This window comes from Schistocerca americana, chromosome X (assembly GCF_021461395.2).
Source record: "Schistocerca americana isolate TAMUIC-IGC-003095 chromosome X, iqSchAmer2.1, whole genome shotgun sequence".
NCBI classification, from domain to species: Eukaryota; Metazoa; Arthropoda; class Insecta; order Orthoptera; family Acrididae; genus Schistocerca; species Schistocerca americana.
This window is the reverse complement of record NC_060130.1, coordinates 403,895,422-403,921,112: the sequence shown is the minus strand read 5'-3', so window position 1 is coordinate 403,921,112 and position 25,691 is coordinate 403,895,422. Positions and strand designations below refer to the sequence as shown.

Sequence of the window (25,691 nt, the reverse complement as noted above, 5' to 3'; positions counted from 1 at the left end):
GGTTCTACTGTGTGAATGATTTCTTGAATGTGAAATTTAAAACTGGTTTTTGTTTTGCTATCTTCAACAGCCATGCAGGCTGGTCAAGAAGGGACTGAATGGAAGCCTTAGACCCACTTAGCGAATTTATGTACAACCACAATTTTCTCGGGTTGTCTGCCAGATCTTTTGCTAAGGTGTGACGGTGGTAGTTATATGCTTCGCACATATATCTTTTCACAGACACATGAATCTCTACTAACCTTCACTTGTCATTTGTTTGTCCCCTTTTGAACCTAGAGTGCAACAGCTTGTTTTCCTCAGCATCTTACGGATTTCGTTATTAAACCATGGTGGGTCTTTTCCATCTTTTATCCGTCTACTAGGCACGTAACTTTCCACACCATGGTTTACAATCTGCTTAAAGTTTGCCCATAATTCCTCGACATCCATTGTACTGGTAAAAAGTGATGCCAGCTCACTGTTTAAATAAGACGTTAATTACTGCTTATCTGGAGTACATTAAAGGAGACTCCACGAAGATGGCAAAGATTTCCGACCAAGATAAGACTTGCAATCAGGCGTACCCTGGGCATCAGGTTTCTCTGGCGGCTGATCCTTTCACACCAGAAACATCATCTTGGTCCTTTTCAGGACCACAGTTGATCATTATATCAATGAATATAGAAGGTATATCATCACCAAAAGAAGAACTGTTACAAGGGATGTGCAGACAAACCAAGTGCGAAGTACTCTGCATACAGGAGACCCACAGAAGCTGTGAAATGAGCAGACCAAAAATAAACGGAATGCTACTGGCTACGGAAAGACCCCACCCAAAATACGGAAGTGCTATATTTGTCCAACCAGATATACATATAATATCATAATTCTTTACTGAAGCAAATGATATTGAAATCTTAACTTTGGAAATCAAAGGCTGTACAGTCACATCCGTATACAAACCACTGGACGTTGATCTCAAAATCAATCTACCTGATAACTTTTATAGTCGACACACACAAATAGTGACTGGTGACTTCAACTGCCACAGCACCATGTGGAGCTATGAGCATGACGATGAGAATGGTACAGCATCACAAGAATGGGTGGAAGGCAATCATCTGAGCCTTATACATGACCCTAAGCAACCTGCATCTTTCAAGAGTGGCAGATGGAAACGTGGATACAACCCCGATCTGATATTTTGCAGCGAGAACATCTCACAACAGTGCATAAAAACTGTCTGCAACCCTATTCCAAATACACTACAGACCAAGCATGTGCAAAATTTACGCAGCAGTTAGACCACAAACAGTTCCGTTCAGAAGGAGGTTTAACTTCAGGAAAGCCAACTGCCCGAAGTTTACAGAAATGCAGGACGCTGCAGTTCCCAATATTGAACCTTCACCTGACTCGTATGAAACTTTTGCGAGGGCTGTAAAGAGGTGCTCCAGAACTGCAATTCCTCAAGATTGTCGAACATCATACATTCCTGGTCTAACTTCAGAACTCAGTGCTCAATTTACAGAGTATAAGGTACTATTCGAAGAAGATCCATTCGGCGAGACAATGCTATCAGCTGGGAATAAACTTATTGCATCTCTGAAAGAATCCAAAAGGAATTCTTGGGTTAAAACTATGGAAGAACTTGATCTCATCAGAAACAGTCATAAAGCGTGGAGATTATTGAGACGCCTCAATAATGACCCAACCAGATCCACAGCACACTGCAACATTACTGCAGATCAGATAACACACCAACTGCTCATGAATGGGAAAGAAAGCCATAGAATCAAAGTTCCGAAAGTACAGCAAGAGGCCCAAGAACAAACAAGGGATCTGACTCTGCCATTTGAGATATCTGAATTAAACGAGGCTATTAAGGAGAGTAAAACTGGTAAAGCATCCGGTCTAGATGCCCTCCGTATGCAGCAAATCAAGAATTTTGGCCCAGAAACAAGAAAGTGGATCCTGCAGCTTTTCAACAACTGCATGAACCAGTGCCAAATAACAAAGATCTGGTGAAAGAGCAGAAACCTGGAAAGGAAGCAAATCATCCCAAGAATTTCAGACCAGTTAGCCTTTTGATTCACCTTTATAAACTGTTCGAATGTATAATTCTGAATAGAACCCTACCAGTAATAGACCCTCTTCTCATACCCGAACAGGCAGGATTTCAACCAAACAGAAGCTGCACAGGGCAACCTTTGAATCTCACTCAGTTTATAGAGGATGGCTTTGAAACCCGTCAAGTAACGGGCATGGTCTTCGTGGATCTCACAGCAGCGTATGATACTGTCCATCAAATGCAAGATTATACAATATGATCAAGAATGCCCACCTCGTTAGACTATTCAGCACCCTCCTCCAAAACCACAGGTTTTTTGTTGAATTTCAAGGACAACACAGTCGCTGAAGAGCACAGGAAAATGGTCTACCTCGGGGAAGCATCTTGGCTCCACTTCTCTTCAACATTTATACCAACGACCAGCCACTGACCCCAGGCACAAGGAGATTCTTATATGCAGATGACCTAGCCCTTGGTACGCAGAGCTCATTCTTTAAAAGAGTGGAAAGGAACCTGACAACAGCACTTAGAACACTGTCAAGCGACTACAATTGGAACCAACTCAGACCAAACCCTTCGGAGACCCAAGTGTGTGCCTTTCATTTAAGGAACAGGGAAGCTAATCGTAAGCTACATACTGCATGGTCAGGCATCCAACTCCAACATCATCAGGCACCTAAATACTTGGGAGTCACTCTTGATAGAACTCTGACATTCAAAACTCACTGCAAGAACACCGAAATGAAAATCTCCACTTGAAACAGCCTAATTCACAAACTAGCTGGGACACAGTGGGGATCACATCCACAAACTGTGGATGTTCTGCAATGTTCTGTTCTGCAATGGCACTCTGCTTTTCTACTGCTGAATATGCTTCTCCAGTCTGGTACAGGTCATCTCATGCCAGACAAGTAGACACTGCTCTCAACAAAACCTGCAGGTTGATCACAGGTTACTTAAGACCTACCCCAACTGATAAGCTCTACTGCCTGGCTGGAATAGCGCCACCATGCGTACGCAGAACAGTGGCTGCCAACAAGGAGAGACTGAAAGTGGAACAGGACAGTGCCCATCCACTGCACGGACATAATCCACCACAGCAATGGCTGAGATCGCGAAAGAGCTTCCTGAGAACATCAAAGGAGCTCACCATTTCACCAGAGAAGGCAAGGCTGGAGTTATGGAAGAAGTCAACGCCTCACCTGCAGATGCCAGAAGCTGAAGAACTACCACCTGGACACAACGAGACCTGGCTGGTGTGGAAATCTTTAAACAGATTATGATCAGGAGTTGGACGATCCAGAGACAACCTGAAGAGATGGGGCTTCATAACAGAAGATACGTCCTGTGATTGTGGACAAGAACAAACCACAAGCCACATGCTCGAGTGCCTTTTGTGCCCTACATCCTGCACAAAGATTGATCTCCTGCAAGCCACTCCAAGCACCTTGGACGTTGCAAAGTACTATATATATATATATATTGATGTGTATGGCTACTGTAAATTTGTATGTTTCTGACTAGGGCAGGGGGGGGGGGGGGGGGGGGGGACCTGCTTATCTGTTCCATCAAGCAGAAACTCTCTCCTAGCCTTCTTGATTGCTTTATTAACTTTCATAAGCATAGTTGCTATAAAGTCATACCATGGTTATAGTGGGTTGGCCAGGCAACAGTACTGACAGACATCCGGGGTATAATGCAGAGTGTGATATTGCGAAGATAGCAACAGCATTGAAACATACCAATGATGAGTTTGTATCTGCTCTCAGATGCCACAATGAATCTCATCTGAATTATTCTGTTAGCAGAGTTAATTTGGAGATGGAACGGCTGCTTATTTCAGGTGCTGGGGCACATATTGGCCTGAGTCCTGTTGATTACCTCAGTAGATGGGATTATACTAGGCATGGCCTTCACCTCATTAGCAGGGGAAGGGTAAACTGACTGGGCAAATAGCAGAAAATTTATGGGGTGAAGGCATTGTCATGAGTGATAAAATACCAGTGGTTACAGAGTTCAGAACAGCACTTTTTTAAGTTAGCAAGGACAGAAAGAAACTAAGTTTTAAAAGGAGGTTAGTTAGTATTGAAAGAAACATTCAGTTTGAGAAAGAACAAAATGACATAATTATATATAATAATCACCACAAGCATCTGTTGATTAAAAATTTTCAGCAATGAGCAGATACTTTAATTCCACCCAATTTCAACTCAGTCAGTGTAAAATGCCATTTACCTTTATTGCTTGAAATGGTTTGGGTACTGAGAAGTAATTAATGAACTAATTACCTGCATTGATAAATTAGAGGCATTAAACCCAGCTGACATAATCTACCTCTCCGAACACCATGTGACCTTTAGTATAGATGTGTTACAGCATTTAGGTTAGTGTCTCATGTTTGTAGGGCAGAAGTGGAGAAAGAAGGAGTTGCCACATTCATCAGGAATTGTGAAAAATTTGAGAACATAGATATTCATAAATTTTGCCTACAGCAGCATACACAAACATGTGCAACAGCATCAGAATTTCATAATAAATCCTCCACTTCCAGAACAGCCACTGCCGCCGCCGCCGCCTCCGCCTCCTCCTCCATTACTGGCATGGCTGCCTCTGCCACCACCACAGCCCCTCTTAACACCTTCATTCTGGCTTCCATTCCTACAGATCCGTTTTCTACATCACTTCGTCCAGCCCTTTTATCTTTGGTTGAGCCATACTCCCATTCCCTGTGCCTCCCACTGACCTTTTCCATCAGGCAGAGATTGGGCACTCTTGGAAGTTCTGATGCAAATCTCTGTGCCACATCTGATCCTGTCACTGTTGCTGCCTCCCATCTTATTCAGTGATGACTCTGCCTTTCTGTTGTTTTTCATGTCCCTGATCATGGTGGTTGCATCAGTGCCACAGCGGGTGCCTGGTTACCCCACAGCATTGTCCCATCTCGAGCCCGATAAAATGACACCTCTCATCAGCCGCTGATGCCACCACCGGCTCATCAGTCCCACCTGCCTCCTCCCGACACCAGCCTCATCACCTCTAAGCTGGCTTCGCGAACTTTCCTTAAGGAGGCAGGGATATTGTACTGACCTGGGCTTCATTGCTAAGGAACTTAGTCATATAATGTGGACTGCCACTGCTCCATGTCATTGGAGAAACCACCGTCGTAGAAGTAGGGAGCAGTATGGCAATAACATAAGTAAGCCAGGTTGCTTCCAACCACTCCTCCTGCAGCCACCGTGGTAATATGTGCTGCTGCCATGTCAGGATTCTGCAGAGATGCCTTCTCCTCCACCACTCCCCAATGCCGGTTGCAGGCTCGAGACCTCCAGCCGCCAACACCATCACACTCACTGCTGCAGCTTGCCACATTGCCACTGGCTCCACCACCAGCACAGCCTCCTCCTGCTGCTGCTGCTGCTCCTCCTCCTCCATTGTCGGCACAGCTTCCTCTGCCCCCGGCACAGCTTCCTCCTCCGCCTCCGCACAGCTTCTCTCGACGTCTCTGTCGTGGATTCCGTTCCTATGGTTTCATTTTCTGTGTCACTATCTGCTGCCCTATCACTCTTATTGAGCCATCACTCCCATTCCCCATTCCTCCCACTGTCCTTTTCATCAGGTATATGGTGGGGCACTCATGGAAGTTCTGATGAAAATCTCTGGCCAACATCTGGTCCCATCACTGTCATCGTCTCCTGGTGGCTGGCTTGCCCCCCTCAACAACAACCCTACCTGTCTGTGATTTTTAATGTCCCTGTTTGTGGCAGCCTTTCCTATCGGTTGCATCAGGGACAGACTGGATGTCTGATCAGCCCACTGGCATCGTCACATCTCAAGCAGCCACCACTGATCGAGATCACCTTTCATCAGCCACTGATGCCACCAAAGGCTCATTGGTCCCAGCCTCCAACATCCTGGCATTAGCTGCATCACCTCTAAGCTGTCTTTGCCATCTTGTCTTAAGGGGGCAGGGATATTGTACCCACCTGGGTTCCATCATTAAGCAACACAGGCATGTACTGTGGGCTGCCGCCACTCCAGGCTGTTGGTGGCAGCACTGTGGGAGATGCAGCAGAACAGTATGGCAATAACATAAGCACACCAGGCTGTTGTCAGCTGCACCTCCCACAGCCACTGCTAGTGGTGTGGGAGTTGTCACAATCAGTGCTGCCACTGCAGGCACTGGTTCTTCCTCCATAGGTCATGTCTTGTGCTCACCGATTGTCACAGCTGTATTCTTCCACTACGTGATGATACAGGGCACCGCCTGGCAGCTCGGGACCAGTTCACATCAGGAGTTGCTCCGGGCCAAGAGCCGATCACATTCCGATCCTTCATTTGAAACTCCCTTTGCCGTATGCTCTGGAGTGCTCACTCCACATCTTGTCCAAGTTCTTATCACTAGGCCCAACATTGGCTGCACCTGAATCCTACTACTCTCCACCAATACAGCCATAATTAAATCGCTCCAGTAACAAATCTCCCAATGAAGCAACCACTTTTTTGTATTCTGTTTATGAGTGAAAATATAATTCATTTATTCTTGCTCCCTGGTGCATGTTAATTGGTGTGGCTCTTGTGATCATGGCACGAAAACTGTGAACACCAGCAATGAGATATTAATCTTAGTTTTTGACTGAGATTTCTCAAATATATTACTTTGTGAGGTCACAAAAAACTTTAGGTTTCCAGGCATGCATTTCACTACACAACTAAGAGGCCCACCCATAAAGTAGAAATAAAAAGCACTGTCATCTGAACCACTTATTTCTAATTAAAAATATGGATTTTGGTGCCATATTTTCTTGTGTTCAGAGTTCAACGCCAGGCCACAAGGAGCCCTGCTGTCACTCTCTGCTTAAACATGGGCCTTGCACTACTTATATTTTGGTGTTCTGTAGTGCGAACACTCAAAGCTCATGAGTGTGCACTAAGGCTTGAGTGGTTAATACTTATCAGTAATGTCTGCTCACAGGCTTGTTCACTGACTTCTCTACATTGCTTTTTAATGTTGATGTCATAGGCTGCAATTTGACTGTTGTTCTTATAGACTAGATTTTTTTTTACCTTGGACTCTGAGTTTACAATTTCCTGTGCCTTACTTTACAACATTCAACATTTTTGCTTTCTCTTGATCCCTTCTTGCCCAGGTATGAGATAGTATTACTTCTGAAAGCTTCAGATTTTTTTAAATGTTTTAGTGTCACTGTTTTCATTAATTTATATAAATCTCTTATTGAAAACTCTAATCAGTTTTAAGAGACTACCTTGGTGGGGTCCTCTTCTAATGCAGTTGTTACACGTGGCTTTGGTGTTCTTCGGGCCACAGCATGTGGATCGAAACTCGAGTGACTTGGTGTACGAACAAAGTTTGGATCTGCACCACTTGGAGATAGGCTCCTGCATAAAGAAAAACGAAATATGCCATCAGACAATTATAACTCTTACAAGGTGGTGGAAAACTGGACCACAAAGAGCAAGCTTATGAGCTTTGTAGTACAAAATTCACACAATCCTAGAGGCTATGCAAAACCAATAGCAGCTATGACATTAGTACCTATTAGATAACACATTCAAACTTACTGTCTCATACAAAACTCTATTGCAAAATTAATGTTTAAAAGAAAGTTACTTAATTTAACATTTCACTCTGCAAGTGCCTGTCATTAGAACTGTATGGATTTGATTTTCATTCTCTTTAAACTCAGTGCCCGTTTGCAGATGTACATCAACTGATTACTGATTTTGGTCTGTAATAACCATCTTCAGATCTGTTTTATGGTGAAAAAGTATAAATACATATAAATGAGCAATATATACTACCTTATGCAGTTTACATTGCACATTTATTTGTACTTACATTTTTCAATCATAAAACAGATTTGAATATGTTCACCACAGACTGAAATCGATTATTAATTGATGTACATTTGTATTAAAGCATTGGGATTAAAAACAACTAAAAATCAGCATTCCCTGGATCACTGTTTCACTTCATTGTGAAAATTTATTAACTCATAAAAATAAATATATTTGGTTCTCCCTTACGGTTTTAACATAAATCTGCAGAGGAGTTTGAAAACAATTATTAAATGTAGCTCTGGCATTCACAGGCCAAAGTTCAGAAGTAATGCTCAAAACGTATTGGACAAACATTTGACAAGAAGGATGGCAATGCATACCACAGAATCAGTATGATCCAACAACATCAGAAAAAAACTTAAAGTAAGATCATTAAACACCCAATTAAAAAAGATGAAAAACAAGAAAGGAAATTTAACATCAATTTACACATTTGTATGAGAAGTTTTGAAGAAGTGCTCATACCACATCAAAAGATATTCCTGAACATAACTTGTAAATTTGAAATCTTTCAGACTATAAGCCTTAAAAATGATGACAACTTCCTTCTACTACATTCTCTATAAAAATAATATCCTGAATCAGTCCACTATAGAACTATATTAGCCTAGACCAACAAATTCATGTGTCCATCCACTGGGTCCCAAATTCTGGCAAACTTATAATTCTAAAGTATGTGCTTCATTTGTAAATTTCACATTCAAGGAGGTATTAAAAAAGATCATACTGTTCTAACGGCCTGTAGTTACAGCAAAGATTCATTAAAAAGAGGATAAATGAATGAGCCATACCCGTATTCAAAAACTGTATGAAATGATAAGAAGTAGAGAGGTATAGAGAAGACAAACAATTCACCTACAATTGCCTATAAGACTGATAATAGAATGAATGTGAAAAACTACAGACCTACATTGTTAACAACTACTTATCATAAAATCTTCAAATATATGTTTCAAAATGGGCGTTTGAATCTAATAAAGTGAAATGAACACTACTCTCTTCAGTAATATTTCACCTTATTGGATTTGTACAGACGTTGACTGTATTGGGTAACCAAATTAATTTAAAAACATATTGCTCATTTTATAGCTTTCAGTCTAGCAAGTGCATGAGTCAGTTTCTCTCTCTCTCTCTCTCTCTCTCTCTCTCTCTCTCTCTCTCTCTCTCTATCATCTCTGAATGGACATGTTCAAGATAGTACCAGAATGTTGATGAAATTCTGAAAGGCAGTATTTGAGAAAGTGGCAGATATTGATGATATTTAGCAACAGTGATCAAAACATCATTATCATCTCAATTCAGAATCTATCAGATGCAAAATTTTTATTAAAAATTTGTGTACTATCTTAACTTTCCACAAGGTAATGGGAAATCACAGTAACTGGTTACACACTGGCGCAAACATGATAAACATTATGCCTTTCCTCTTAATCTCACATTTCCAGTGTGAGAGGTATTTATGTAAATAAAACTTTCTTTTTTCTTTTTTTAGTCATCAGTCCATCAAATGACCATTTCCTATCTTATGCTAATCTTTTCATCTCTACATGATTATTACACCCAACATTTTCTGTAATATGTTTTGCACATTCTTGTCTTGATCTGCCAGTATTATTTTTCCTCTTTATTGTTCCTTCAGCACCAGCTTAAATATATCTGGCTGCCATAGCAAATGTTGCATTAACCTGTCCTCATCCTGGTAAGGATCTACAACAGACTTCTATCGTTATTTATTCTTTTTTATACTTCTTAATTTTGTGCCCATGTAATTTGCAACTTCCTTTGATACCATCACATTTCAAATGCTTCCAGTTTCTTCGAGCATTGGTATCTGCTCCCTTTGCATTTCTATTCATCTTTCAAAACTTTCTTTTACTTCCTTTATTGCTTCTTCAATATGCAAGTTGCATGGTATAATATCACTTTATATTCTACTAATTATCCCTGCACAATTCTATGAGTGAATTATGTTTCCTACTTAACCATCTATACAGGGTGTTACAAAAAGGCACGGCCAAACTTTCAGAAAACTTTCCTCACACACAAAGAAAGAAAATATGTTATGTGGACATGTGTCTGTAAACGCTTACTTTTCATGTTAGAGCTCTTTTTATTACTTCTCTTCAAATCACATTAATCATGGAATGGAAACACACAGCAACAGAACGTACCAGCGTGACTTCAAACACTTTGTTACAGGAAATGTTCAAAATGTCCTCCATTAACGAGGATACATGCATCCACCATCCGTCACATGGAATCCCTGATGCGCTTATGCAGCCCTTGAGAATGGCGTATTGTATCACAGCCGTCCACAATACGAGCACGAAGAGTCTCTACATTTGGTACCGGGGTTGCGTAGACAAGAGCTTTCAAATGCCCCCATAAATGAAAGTGAAGAGGGTTGAGGTCAGGAGAGCGTGGAGGCCATGGAATTGGTCCGCCTCTACCAATCCATTGGTCACCGAACCTGTTGTTGAGAAGCGTACGAACACTTTGACTGAAATGTGCAGGAGCTCCATTGTGCATGAACCACATATTGTGTCATACTTGTAAAGGCACATGTTCTAGCAGCACAGGTAGAGTATCCCGTATGAAATCATAACAACTTGCTCCATTGAGCGTAGGTGGAAAAAACTAAAATGAGCTCTAACATGGAAATTAAGCGTTTCTGGACACATGTCCACATAACATCTTTTCTTTCTTTGTGTGTGAGGAAAGTTTCCTGAAAGTTTGGGCGTACCTTTTTGTAACACCCTGTATACTCGCAGAATCGATGCGCAAAGTGGTACAGTACAATGCTATTCCATGAGCGCATAATTATTCTTTGTAATATTCTCTCTGGTGTGTGTTGAGAGGACTTCTAGGATTTTCTCCGTGCCGAATAGCCACATTGAATAATTGTAATTTTGCTAACGAGATTACTGGAAGAAAGAGATTGGAAATATATTGTATGCTAATCAAGAGAATATATACTGAGCATTTACATCAAAGGTCTGTAACGAATTTCAGTATACATGTATTCTCTAATTGGAAATTTGCACAGAGGTGTCGTTTCATTGGTAATCAGAAGGGAACTTCCGATGAACTGGAAACGAACCTGCAATTATTAGATCCAAGAGCTCCATTATTTCATTGGATAATTAAACTCTATCAAAGTAAATTTACCGCGTGATCTGAGGTTTCCCGACAGACTACGCAATGCAAGAAAACCGAGACATTTTATTTACACAGGATTGCAGATCACTTCAAATCATCGAGACTGCGGACAAGGAGAGTCATCATCCGATTCTGATTAAACAAGTAAAGCTTAATTATAACTTTCTTGAGCAACTGTGATGACTGTGATATGGCTGCTTATGAATGAGATCATTAATAAAATACTAATAACTAAATTTCCTCCTCACCAGCAACCAGTATAAACACAATATTAATTAAAATTATAATGGCAGTGGTCATAGGCTGCAATCCTAGCTTACACCATTAAACAATGGTGTAAGACAACTTTACACAAAGTTGTCTGTCTTCGCCTTCCCCTAATTACTCCCAGTTGTGTATTGTAGATACTGAAGTCATTTATTTATCACTATACTTTAGCCCCAATCTTTTACAGACTGTGAAAATTTTTATTCATCCTCAAATTTCTGAAACCCTTTCGTCAGTTCATAAACGCTAGGACAGTATCCTGATTTTTCTTCAGTCTATCCTCCATTACCAAGAGCAATGACATAATTGCTTTATAATACGGTTTCTCTTCTTGAAATCAAACTGATCCCCATAGAGTAAACCTTCAATTTTTCTTTCGATTCTTCGGTATATTATTCAGATCAGCAGTTAAAAAGCATGACTTGTCAAGCTAACCCTCCAGTAACTTTCATATTTATCTGCCTTTTCTGGTAACATGATGATAATGCTTTTCTAAAAATCTGATGGCAACTCACCCATATCATAGATGCTATTCTTTGGCATTGTCAACTGGAGGAGACACGCAATCTGTTGATTTAAAACGCATGTAGATAAAAATTCTATGTCAAAATCATAAATTTTGTTTACTGACTACCAGTTCTGGCTCATTACCACGGCATCATCAGATCAATTTAAAATCTTGTTCAGGGTGTAACACTCATTAGGCATCATAATGTTTTTTGGAACTAAGTTGCCCTAGTAACACAACAATATCCTAAAGTGAAAATCTCAGTTGGTTAAGTAAATTGACAATTTTAATCGCTAATCAAATGTTGTTATAGTGCCCATTTTGCCACACACATGTACAAATGATTGACAGAACTGATAGTTGCATTACCTGTGAGTGGATGTAAACAAGATATCATTTCCAACATTCATATCAGGAACAAGGAAAAGAGGGCTCCAGTTCTCGAAGGATTTCAGGCACTCAGACCTGGGAGGATAAATAACTTTCACAAAGAAAACCGAGGACAGACGTAACCGTGTAAGGTTCGTCCACTAAAACACTGGAACAAGAAAGGCTGGAAGGTATATTTAGTGTGAAGGGCCAAAAGGTGGGGCCAGTGCAACAAAACATTGATCACAGTGAGGGGCGCCCCCACAAAAAGGGTAGGGGTGGGGGGGGGTAGTGCAGAGTAGAAAACCATGGGTCAACCTTGCATGTGGTGCGAGTATCCTGTATCAGACATGGGGGTAGCCCCCAAGAGTCAGCCCACAATTGAGCAAAAAGGGATTTGGCATAAAGCCGCAAATTCACTCCTGGAGTGGTCACGGAGAATGGGGACAGGTGGCAGCCCACCAGCCAGATTATCGGCAAGTTCATTACCCGGGATACCCATGTGGCTGGGAACCCAAAGGAAATCAACCAAACAAGCAGCAGTGCCAAGATCTGCGAGAAGGTTGTGGATGGCAGATACTAAGGGGTGGCGAGACAAACACCAAGCCATAGCCTGAAGGCCATTCATTAAGTCCATACATAACAAATCTTGGGCGAAGGGAGATGCATGTCCCATGCGATCAGTGGATTTAGAGCCACTGGTGTAAGGAACCATAGCATCCTGAAACTCCCATAAGAGTTGGCAGAACAAACAATGGAACACCACTGGAGTGATGAAGGCCTTTGGGCATGGAAGGGATCCATCTGAATCTGGGGCTGAGGAAGTGGAGATAAGCAAGACAGAGCCCACCGTTAAACCAATCTGAGGGCAGGCAGTGGGCGGGCGACATCCCAAAGCCGCAAAAAGAATAGAAGAGGATAGTGATGGCAATGAAAACCAAATGTTGGGACTGCCGAACTGAAAGGGGAAGGATCCGAGCATCAACCAGAAGACTATTGACAGGACTAGTGTGAAAGGCTAAATGGATACCACGGTGGTGAAGCGGGTCCAAGAGAAGCACTGTGGAAGGGGCAGTTGATCTATAAACCTGACAAACATTGTCCAGATGAGCCAGAAATAATGACCAATAATGGTGGAGAAGAGTCGAATAATCTGCGCCCCAAAAGATGTGGGCAAGGGAGTAAAGGACACTGAGTTTACGAAAACAGCCAACTTTCAGACAGTGGTTATGGGGCAACCAAGTAAGCTTACTGTCAAAAAGAAGACCCAAGAAATGGAACTGGGGGATCATGGTCAGGAGTTGGGTATTGAGGTAGAGTTCTGGATCAGGACTGTAGCGCGACAACAGAAATGCACCACCCTCGACTTAAGGGGAGAGAATTGAAAACTGTGTGAGTGTGTCTGTTGTGGACTTCAAGGCAACAGTGAAATCCCGTCAAGTCGCAAGTGATTTTGTACCAGTGTCACTTCACGTTGCACGAGAAAGTCGCTCTTGTCGTCAGCAGGACAATAAACTTTTTGTAGACTTGGACATTAATGGCAAAGTGATCCCATTTCAACTCGATACCGGAGCTGCAGTTTCACTGATCAATCAAGACACGTACAAACAGCTGGGCACATCTCCGTTGCGTGCCGCAAATGTTAAGCTAACTACATATTCAGGTCACGGACTCCCTGTGTTAGGACAGTGCAGCCTTCTTGCAACATACAAAGGACAAACAAAACTTGTGTCATTTTACGTACTTCGTTCTTCTGCTGCAATGAACTTGTTTGGTTTCGATTTATTTCAGTTGTTTAACTTGTCTATAGTAAATCAGGTCCTATCAGTGAACCAGACTGTGCCTTCAGCCAGTCCACAACAGTTGGCGACAAGGCCAATTCGCGTCCGTAACTATACTGCCCTGATTGGGACTCGAACCCGGGATCTCTTGCTTAAATGGCAGACGCTCTACCCTCTGAGCCACTTAGCAAGTGTGGTGTCTGGCAGTGACACCACAGTGTCCATGCAGAAGTGTGCTGTCTGGCACCCGGGAGCTCTTGCTCCACAGAGGCCACCGACTGGAAGCTAGTCCAAACACAGAAATCATCCACATACAGAGCAGGGTGAGCAACGGTCTGGCAGAGGCCAAAAGTCCATTAACAGCAATGAGAAAAAGAAGGACACTTAATATGGAGCTCTGTGGAACGCCATTCTCCTAGGCTCTGGAGTGCTGAGAGCGGTGCCAACCCGAACTCTGAATAACCAGTGGGACAGGCACTGGCGAATAAAAATTGAAAGTGGGCCCCGAAAACTGCACTCATGGAGCATAAGTAGAATGTGATGACATCAAGCTGTGTCATAGGCTTTATGAAGAGCAAAGAAAACTGTGACAAGATGGTGGTGCAGAGTAAAGGCCTGCCAAACTGCAGTTTCCAATCGAAGAAGAGAGTCGATCAGAGACCACACCTCTTGAAAGCTGCAAGGAGATAAAAAGTCCTGATATTTGACGACCCAACAGAGCTGATGAGCCATCATCTGTTCGCATAACTTGCAGATGGCGTTGGTCAGACTGATTGGCTGGTAACTATCAAGGTACAATGGATCCTTGCCAGGCTTAAGGACAGAAACAACAATAATGTCTCTCCACAGAGAGCAGAGATCAGAAAATGCCTTGGAGCCAAATACAGTTAAATACCTGGAGGACATATTCTCATTGTGGAGGACTAAAGTGTTGAAACAATTGGTTATGGATGGAATCAGGGCCAGGGGCCAAATCGTGGGAAGAAGAGGGTTAGAAGTAGTTTCTATTCAGTAAAAGCTTCATCGAAGGATTCCACCTGACAGAGGGTAAAACATAAGTGGGAAGCTTCAGTCTGCTGTTTCCAGATGAGGTGTCCCACCAGGAGGGGGGCCCATCACTGGTGGGCACCGAAGATGGGGGACACTTCTCCAGCCGGGGAGGTGGAGCAGTACCTGGAGTGGAGGGCACTGGAACTGGAGGGAAGCATGAGAGGAGGGAGAGGGGGCAGAGGGGTAAGGAGGAGGAGGAAGGAGGCGGAAATAACATAACAGAGGCAATGTTAGAGATCATCAACACAGGGCTAAGACTGCCATATTTCTGATGAGCCTTAGTGTAAGATAAATGATCCAAGGACTTTTACTCCTGTATTTTCTTTTCCTTCTTATAAATCAGGCAATCTGGTAGCGCAGACAGTGATGGCCAAGAAAATAAACACACATGGATGGCAGGAAACAGGGGCTCTCCTCTCACAGTGGATGTCCACATTCACCACATATAGGGTCTGCCGTGCATCAGGAAGACGTGCTTGAAATGCAAACACCGCACGTCACACCGACGACACATAACCTTGACCTTCTCCAGGAGGGTATCTCCCTCAAATGCCACGATAACGGTGCCAGGATTGACACAATTGTTCTCATGACCTTCCTGTACACACCAAACAAACTGAACACCCCTATGGAAAATGATTTCCTGAACCATATTCAAAGACTGGTGAGGACACTGAGACATCACGAAGATGGTCACAAGCACGAAGGGCTTGCAGACTGGGTGGCAGAAGAAGTTTTGAACAACAAGAACCCGGCCACATCTTACAGAGACACTCCACTTCACCAAACTTGTTTCCGATATTTTCCACAAAAAATAATGGCTTCTTGGTGGTGAAAGTGTCCCCATCAGTCCTAGTGCAGGTCAAGTACTGTGGAAAGTATTTCACCCCAAGCCGGCAAGTTTGGCCCTCCTCACAGTGTGTAGCCAGAGAAGGGAATGCTGCAGGGTCAAAGCAGCAGCATTAAATGATCCATTGCTAACTGAAGTGATGGCCATAAAAGAATGGCCAGTTTTTTGGAGCTTAATGTGTTCCATACACAAAGCATCGACCCTGATACCACCCACTCCAATCAAGGCCTCTCCCCATGAGCACCACCCAGTTACAGCAAGGGCCATCTGGCATGGCAGTCAATGCCAGGAGTACCGATGCTCCAGAATGACACTGCTCCAGGGCCATGCACAGGGAGGCAACAGCTCAGATATCAGAAATGTGATACCTACGTCGTCAGGGTGCTCAGCCAGATGGGTATATAACACTCCTATCACATGGACTGGCTGCACATGCTGGTGACCTTGAAGGCGGGCGGTAGGGGGGAAGGGGGGCTATGGCAGGGAGGGAAGAGGGGACGGGGGAGAGGAGAGAAATCCACTCCATAGATGCTAGGGAGGGAGTTCTTACCCAACTGGCTCATACAATGGGGGGAGAGAAAATTTAGAAACGGCTGTCAAAGCCCAAATTGGGATCAAAAATGCCAAAAAGGAAAGGTGAGAGGGACAAGGCAAAGGGAACAAAAACCAGAAGGAATACAAGAAACCCAGTGGATAGACATGTCATCTTAAGTAAGAACACCAAGAGGGGGGAAGGAAGGGGCAGAGGGGAAGGAGTGAGGGCAGGGAGGGAGAGGCACAGAGAAGAAAATGGGACCCAGGATGGAAGAATGGGCCACAACATCTTGGGGGCCTGTGTACACCACTGTGCCATGCACGGACTCATACAAGAGCTGTAAGGGACAACCATACCACCCTGTGGAGGGGAGGGGGGGTGTCAAAAATAGTGGGGAAAAGATAACATCAAAATTGAAGGAAGAAAGGAGTATAGTAAGAGCACTGTTGAATAATTCCTCTCATCATTCTTTTAATGCTGATGTCTTGGTAACCATTAAGCATTTATTTATTTATTTATTTATTTATTTTTATAAGCATTAATATTTTTTTATTTAATTACCCCTAACTGTATGCTTTACCTATCACAGGGCTCTTTGTTACTGTTAAGAAAGAATAAACAGTGGGAAACACACAATTTACAACCAATTTAGTGCCATGATTATTATACTGTTATTTTTGTAAGAAAGTATTAATTTCAATCTCTGTATGGGAATAATAATTATTACTACCAACAATTTACACTTTTAAATTTTCATTTCATTAAATGTACTTCACATATGAAAATTATACAGTCAATTGGAAAAATGAAACAGTTAAATGGGAGTAGCGTCATTAACTATGCTCACAAGGTAGGTGTTTCAACTATAGGAGTTGTATTTGGGTGAAACTCATATTAGCCTCATTTCAAGTCGGTGAGGACAGTGGTGAAGATCCCCTGTTAAGGAAATGCCTTGTTTTCGAGCAATCAGGCCATGCATTCATGAGCCAAATGTCCATTTTTCAGGCAAATGGCAGTGCTATTCCAAAACAAAAAGAAATTCTGCAATATAATGTACAGTATGTAATGAAAAAGATTGTTTAAACACTAACAGACACATTTATTTTTATTCTTTAACATGCATACATACAAACATACGCACACACGCATACACACAAATACACATAAGTACAAAGATTACATTTCATTCACAATTAGTGTGAGATATAATATTTCTACAAATACAAACTTGTACTTTCCTATTGTTAAATGGCATTTGTATACTGCTGTGTTTTTCACTGCATCATACGACAGTGTTCAAATCTGATGATGAGGTTTTTTACAAAATGTTTCGGGCAGAACTTTTGGGAACATCACAAACAAATAACAGCACCATCTCCACAATGTTTGATACTACAGTCACTATTCCTTTCTCCTAACACCGCCTCCAATATGCTGTGAAATTCATTACAGTTTCCTCTGTGACACATCATCAGGTCCGCTAGGCTTAAATGATATGCCCTTGAAAACCGGCAAAGTAATTCGTGATAAACAACTGAATGAAGTTTCATTATCAATATTCGGTCATGTAATGTATCTTGCGATGCCTCAAAAATAAATTTATTTCTGATACAATTTTCAAGCCTGATAAAACCAGTTTATATTGCCTGAAGAGGTAGAGATATAACAACTGGATGTGTTTAGTGCTTTGTGCAGGGATTATTTTTGTGTGAACATGTTTTCCATTTAATAATTTCTGAATTTCAGTTTCTCGAAATGTAGCTTCATTGGTTTCGCAATCCAAGAGTCAAGCAACAGTAAGGTGGTCTTTTAAATCTGGGATGAAAATATTTTTTAACCAAAAGCTGTTTTCCACATTATTAGCAGCTTCACCCTTGCTTGGAACTGTTCGTTTTGTTCTTGGAAACAAATCTTGGTACCAAGAAATCCAGCAGATTTTTGTGCAGGTATTATTTTTGTGTGAACATGTTTTCCATTTAAGAATTTCTGAATTTCAGTTTCTCGAAATGTAGCTTCATTGGTTTCGCAATCCAAGAGTCAAGCAACAGTAAGGTGGTCTTGTAAATCTGGGATGAAAATATTTTTTAACCAAAAGCTGTTTTCCACGTTATTAGCAGCTTCACCAGTTGTTGGAGATTATAAGAATGTGTTACAGATGAAATGGATTTCACTACAGCAAGTGTGTGCTTTTCCCCTACATTCAATTAAGTTTGTCCACTTCCCATTTCATATTCAAATCATGAATGGTCTGAACTGAAAATACTGTATCCACTTTACCCTTCACCTGTGTAAGACATAAACCTTGTGTACAAGAGCTGCAGCAGACTCCATTACATCTTTTTCATCCTTCTTTTCTTTCATCGAAACAAATATGTTTCAAAAACAAATGAGATTTTCTCTCTTAAATCAGTCTAAAAGGGTTTTGAAGGCAAGACATTTACAATTGTGTTTTTTGGCAGAAATAATAGCCCAATTTCTTAAACTGAAATAATGGACAATAAGACCACAACCCCTGTATTTCTTAAATTTTTCAAACATTTCCTTTTTTATTAAAGGATTAAAGAACACTGGTATACAGTGGCTTCTGTCAATTTGTTTCGTTTAGCTCCATCTGATGATGATGGTTCATACTTGTTTGTAGAATAACCATCTTCATTCCCACTAATTACTGTAATTACTGCTGCGGCCCCACAAACATATTCATTCACAAAGGTATAATTTAGATTCGGAGATATTTCTCCAAAGAACTTCTTGTTAATGAGCTTCAACAGTGTATTGACAAAAGAAAGGTCTTCAGTTTCATCATCTATCACATTATGATACACTGTTGACTGTACCACATAGTTTTGTAAAACATTTACAACATGAATTGGGTTGATGTGATGCATGTTAGCTGAAAAACAAAAGTTTATAATATCAATGTGAAAACTTTTAACTAGAAGAATAAATGTACTAACAGTACAATGGCAAATCCATCACTACTAAACTTTAAATATACATGAATATTTAATGACATGAAGCCAGAATGATCTACAATGTATAACTGCACACTAGTGCACCATAGGTAGTTCCCTTCACACAGCAACAGCAGTGGGGACTGCCTGAATGAACATATCACAAAGGTCCCATCTCACGATAGCATACCATACAGCACGCACTGCAGTAGTGTAGTTGTGCACAAAAAGGACATCTAGTTCACAAATTATATATCTTTATTATTCAAAAACTAGGCATTTCCTCAGTAAGGGGCTACTACCATTGCAATCTGAGACACACAACGAGCCCAGTACTTATGTTTCACACAAATTTGACTCAAACAGTTGAAACACTTACCTTGTCAGTTACAAAACTAAATATGAATCTTCGAAGAACTTATAATTTTCACATGTTTTACATTATCAACAACTGGGCTGGAAATCACAGTAATAGTGGAAATGATGATTATAGTTTATATCCTCTTTTGTAAAATTCATGTTTCTTGAAACTATTACTGTCAACAGTTTCTGAAGTGAAATATTATGACTGAAGAAACTCATAAAAGAAACAATGCAGCTGATACACAAAGATTCGCTGCCGGTACTTCAGTAACTGAAAATGTAAAACATGGAATTTTTTATAATACCTTCTGCTTTCCAGATCCTTTTGCAACTTATCTAACCTTGTTAAAGCATCTGTTTGTTGAATGTTAAATGCTATCTCTTGCTGAAGCATCTGCCTCTTCACATTGTCTATTTCAAGTCGTGCTTTGCTCAGTTCTTTGACAATGTCACCCTGAAAAAGAACATCCTTTTTTATTTTAGTATGTAATAAACAGAGGGGGAAAAACAAGAAACGTAGGGACATTTTTATGACTACCCACATATAACTAGGCAGAATAAATTTAATTTAATCTTTGCATTTATGCTTACATAATTTACTCAAGTGTCCACCAGTACCTAGTAAATGCATGAAGGACTTCTCTGAAGAAGCTAGTATGGTTAAGTTTGGTTTTCTTTCTTTTTTGTGTGTTCCATGTATCAAAATGACAAGTCATCACTATGAGGAACTTCTCAGTATGTTTGGAAATATGATATATTTTCTCTGAGAAAACATGGCTACATGCTGGCCATTTACGTAAGTACGTTTTTTGAAATCTTACTGTTTACATAAAAGGACATTTTGAAATCTTTATCTACATCAAAATAAGATGAATGCAGTCCAAAAATAAATATAGTGTCTATTCAGAAATTCATCTAGGAAGTAGGAGAAGTTGTCAAGTAGAAATGATAAGTTGAACCTTAATCTGTATATAATATGTAACAAACCACACAAAAATAAAGACCAAAGTATGTTCTGTAAACAGTAACAGTAATGGTAATTTAAATGATACAGTATTCTGCTTCACCGGCCGGTGTGGCCGAGCGGTTCTAGGCACTTCAGTCTGCAACCGCGCAATTGCTACAGTCGCAGGTTTGAATCCTATCTTGGGCATGGATGTGAGTGATGTCCTTAGATTAGTTAGGTTTAAGTATTTCTAAGATCTAGGGGACTGATGACCTCCTATGTTAAGTCCCATAGTGCTCAGAGCCATTTTTTGAAGTATTCTGCTTCATTAAACTGACAGTGTATGTGACAAAAACAGAAGCCCAAAGAATGATACAATGTGTAATGGCTACAATATGGTTGACTGAAACACGTCATATATGTACAACACATTCTTATGAGCAATATTCAAATACATCTTTTGGGAAACAGTGCATATGAAAGTAGTTTGGGAAGAGATTCTTGCACCACACTTAACAAATTAAATAGGGAGTATTTATCACCTACCTCAAAGCAAAGTAAAATTGTAGAAAATGTTTGACACAATATATGTTTTTTCTCTAAACAGAAATAACTATAGTGTCCATTAAAATCAAAACCTCACAATTAATTTTGTCAGTACAAGATTTTTTATCCACAATGGTTTGTAAATCTCTTGAGGCAGACATTTAAAATATGAGATGTTACAAATATGAAAAGTAGCCCAACACACAATGAAAACAAGGTAATTTCTTGTCTCATTACAATTTACATCCCTGAAACAACTTTGGACAAAATCAATCTTGTTACTCCAATTTTTTAAGGAAAGTAATCATGAATTGATGGAAGGAAGGAAGATTTTCCATGTCTCCTGTTTTTCCACTTCTTTTATGAAGTTCCAAAATGTGTTTTTTAATGTGATTACTTGTAAGGATAGCTGCAGATCTTTCTGCTTCAGTAACTATAAAGTAGAGTTATTCCTTTCCCAGTCACTGTTAAGGGATAACATAGATGACTAAGCACAAACAACTGACACTCACATACTACAAACCTGCTGAAAAGCAGGAAGGATATGTAAATTACCTTAATTTTCTTGCAAACCCTTAAGGGTCAAAATCAAGTTTCACTCAGTGGTTTCTGACTTTCATAAGTGCAGCAGTAATTGATATTAGCCTATAGTCACACTCAGCAAATTCTTGACTGCATAACAGTTTCAGACACTTTCAATTTGCTAGCAAATGTTCCAGAGCTGTATTTGTCTAGTAAATAGCACACACACACACACACACACACACACACACACACACACACACACACACACACATGGGAAGTTTTCTAGACATGTTTTCAAAAAGTTACTTGTAAAACGGTTCTTTTATAGAGTGTTATAGTTGGTAAGAACACACTGACACTTTTTGGTTTAACTATTGTGGAGGAAAGACTAAGTGACATCAAAACAATAGTAGTGTCAACAGTTACATACATTAATAGAACTTTAAGAAAAGAAGCAAAAATTTTTTAAACAAATGCAAGAAGAAAGTTAGCGGTAATTATATGTGCAACTAACAATAAATATTCAGTCATGGGGACAAAAATGCAAAGGAGCTATGTCTCGAATTCAAATACATTGTAGGAGAGACGCCAGATAAATCATGTGACATAGAAGGAAGTAAAGAATGGGAAGATGATTTAGATTTCACAGACTGCACTAGAAAATAAAAATAAAAGAGAGCTACTCCAAAAAAATTAATAGGTTCACTGATGGATAAAAGCTGAACATAACATGTTCCACACATCTGTACATCTGTGTGGTGTATATACAACATGTGATGACATCCCTAATAAAAGTTTCCCACAATCATAGTAAATATGTGCACAACTATCAAAAATGTGAAGTCTAGATGTAAAATAGAAAAGTGCAGTCCTTACATGGATTTTGTACCTGTAACAACAGACATAACAATATAATACATTAGTGTAACCATTTAATTGGAAACACACACTTTTAGATGTTGACCATACCATGTGTGTTGCCAATTGCATATTTATGCGAACATATTTTATGTATGCTGGTGCAGTGATAAAACCCACAAAAGGGTTACACTTCTTCCATGTTACATATGGACATCACGTAATTGATAATTTTCCTTATATATACTACGATTGTGACAAACTCTTATTAGGGACGTCATAACATGTTCAGTTTTCCCCTTATAAATGTGTGGTTCATAACATACTATAATCATAAAAAAAATTTATTGTGATGTAGTCTGATGAATTCCAAGAGGGTGACATTAGCTAACTGTAAAATAATGAAATAAAGTGTTCATTTCAAAATGAAATGACAGTCTAGGCAGGAAAATCACATCCTTAAACTAGTTTTTCAGTTGAATCATCAGAACACTCCACATTGATTAGGAACATAAAATCAGTCAAAATAATTCAGTCAGTCATTGGTCACTGACATGAGTGGTTTAGTCTCCTGAAACTGTTTTAAAATAGGGCACTGTCTTGCAGATCCCAGTTCCGATTATTACATGCACGCGAAAACAACATATATGGAAACCACTAGACCTGTGGCAAGTGTTCTTCCACTGAGCAGGAAGGGTGGTGATGTCTGCCAACATGGAAATAGCAACACTGCTTAAATGCAGATTGCAGGCACCACTTATTTCCTGCTTCATTACTAACTACTTGCAGGCCTTTCCCCTTCCTTTCCCAGGCTTTAAAGCTCATGTCAGCACCAATAGTGGCTGCTGGTAAAGATATATTGAGTTTTACATTTCCATTAATTACTGAACACAAGTGGTTCCTCTTCTACCAACAGTTTATTTAATATTACAGGGACAATGGATTACTGTATACATGTCAAATCCTTTCCAATTTCCAGGGAAGGTTCTAAGACAGAGCTGCAATACTGCAAAGCTATATTTTTTAGGTTTATCAGCTGTAGAATTATGGAACAACTTAGGTATGCATATTATGACTTTATGGAATACCATAAAAACGGCTTAGAAACCAGAGTGGTTTCTGTTAGTTGTCATCCACTCTGCATATCTTATCTGCTCGTGGGATCCTGACTAATGTGGATAGGGGCACTCAGATTGCTTCTGGGTTCTTTTTACTTCTGTAAGGCCTTGAAACAAATCCATACCAACACACAGCAAGTAAAATATATGCTTAGAAAATATCAGACCAGACACGGAAATTGAATGAGGGCTTCCTAGCAAACAGAAGTCAACTGTTCATCCTCATCAGGAAGAGGTCATTACAAGCAGAAGTGTCATCTAGCATACCTCAAAAGGTGTGACAAGATACTTGTTATTCATGGTGAATAAGAATAAGATACACGATAATGTTGCTAGGCTTCCGAGACAGTGAATGAACAATGCTGCTCTGAGTCATACGTACATGCATTTTATTTGTCTGTTAGGTCATGGTCATTCATCATCTGTACATATCATATGGGATATGTCAACATGATGAAATGATGGCGGGTGATATATATATGATGCCTATCTACAGCAGTTATAAAAACTAGGTGGTACAATTTTTGAATTACATTTTTAAATGAATCTGATTTTTATCAGTAATAGCCATGGTCCAAGGTTTATTTCTGTGTCTAACATTTCATCTCCTAATACTGGAGGCTAAAATGACTCGGATAGCATTTTCAAATTCGAACAAGTTCAGTAGAATTTGAATTACATAATACAGATGCCTTTAATTAACATTAACATTAGAGGAATACACAATTAACCAAATAGAGATTATGAAGGTAATAGAGTTTAACATGCAAGACATTCTTAAACATCATACTATTACAGTATGGTATCAAACTTCTACAGTTGATACAAACATTATGCCAGCAGTAGAAGTTTTAGGATGTCACTGAGGGGCACAACAAAAATATTCACAAAGTTAGCTTTCGGTCAACAAAGCCTTTGTCTTTCTGCGACTCAGTATCTCCACTACATAGTGAGTACAACTATCATTTCCATAATGTTGTTACATTCCATCCTGGATTTTCCACTGTTTGATTAATTGTCCTATGTAAGTTTGATTGGGTGTAACCTATTTCATTGGATATATAGTAGTTTCTGACTTTCAAAAACGTCAGTGGTCCATTTACACAGCTGTAGAATCCACTGTGAGCAGTATCACACATCCTATACTGCAATAGATTTTTCTGCTAGAATTTTGTGATTAACCATGTTAAAACCCTTTGTCAGACCAAGGAAAAGGCCAATATTTGGCTGTTTATTGTCCACTAAATTTGTCAGTCTTGCAAAAATTCAACCAGATCATCCAATGTTGTTTTATTTTTATACAGTCCAAACTGGGCTGGTGAAATAAACTTATTTTTTTAATAAGAAATATTCTAGGGTAGTAACTACAGCATATTCAAACACTCCACAGTGCTAAAAAACAGAGATGACTGCTACAAGTCTGTAGCTGGTAACCTTATTTCTTTTTGGCATTTATCTGGTAATAAAAATGCAACCAGTCACTTTTTGACAATTTATTCAACCATGAACATATTTTCGAGCCACTGCAGGCTCATCTTCAGATGGAGGTGTTAGAAGAACATTATGTTGTGGACCAAGTGTAGCTAGATGCAGTGCTGGTGCTGCTGGCAGAAAGTAAGGAAATTTAGTAATCAGTGACGAATTGAAAAGTTTTTTATGTTTTAGGTACTTACAGTGCACTGCCTTGTGGTATTCACATCAGATTGCTTCTTATAGCATGCATTATTAAGCAATGTACACAAATAAACACAGCATGTAGCTACACTTGGTTTTACACTGGTTCACAGGATGTAAACATTCGGTGCTTTTACAAAGAATATGGATATGATGGATACTTTGCTACATAATAGTCTTTGTCAAGAGATGCATTGTGTTATGATATAAATATTACTAGTACAGATTTTACATTTCAGTAAATGTCGCTAGCTGTATACAAAAGGTAAACAGCTAGAG

At 40.1% G+C, this 25,691-nt stretch overlaps 1 protein-coding gene across 1 annotated transcript in view; it reads right to left on the bottom strand.

Annotated features, from left to right (window-relative positions):
• Positions 1-25,691, bottom strand: part of LOC124556050 (liprin-alpha-1) — a 406,425-nt gene that overhangs the window by 120,622 nt on the left and 260,112 nt on the right. The window contains exons 12-13 of the mRNA XM_047130083.1: positions 20,051-20,199; positions 7,315-7,447 (exon numbers count right to left, since the gene is read on the bottom strand). Of these exons, the coding sequence (XP_046986039.1) occupies positions 7,315-7,447; positions 20,051-20,199 (282 nt within the window). The remainder of the gene's footprint in view (positions 1-7,314; positions 7,448-20,050; positions 20,200-25,691) is intronic.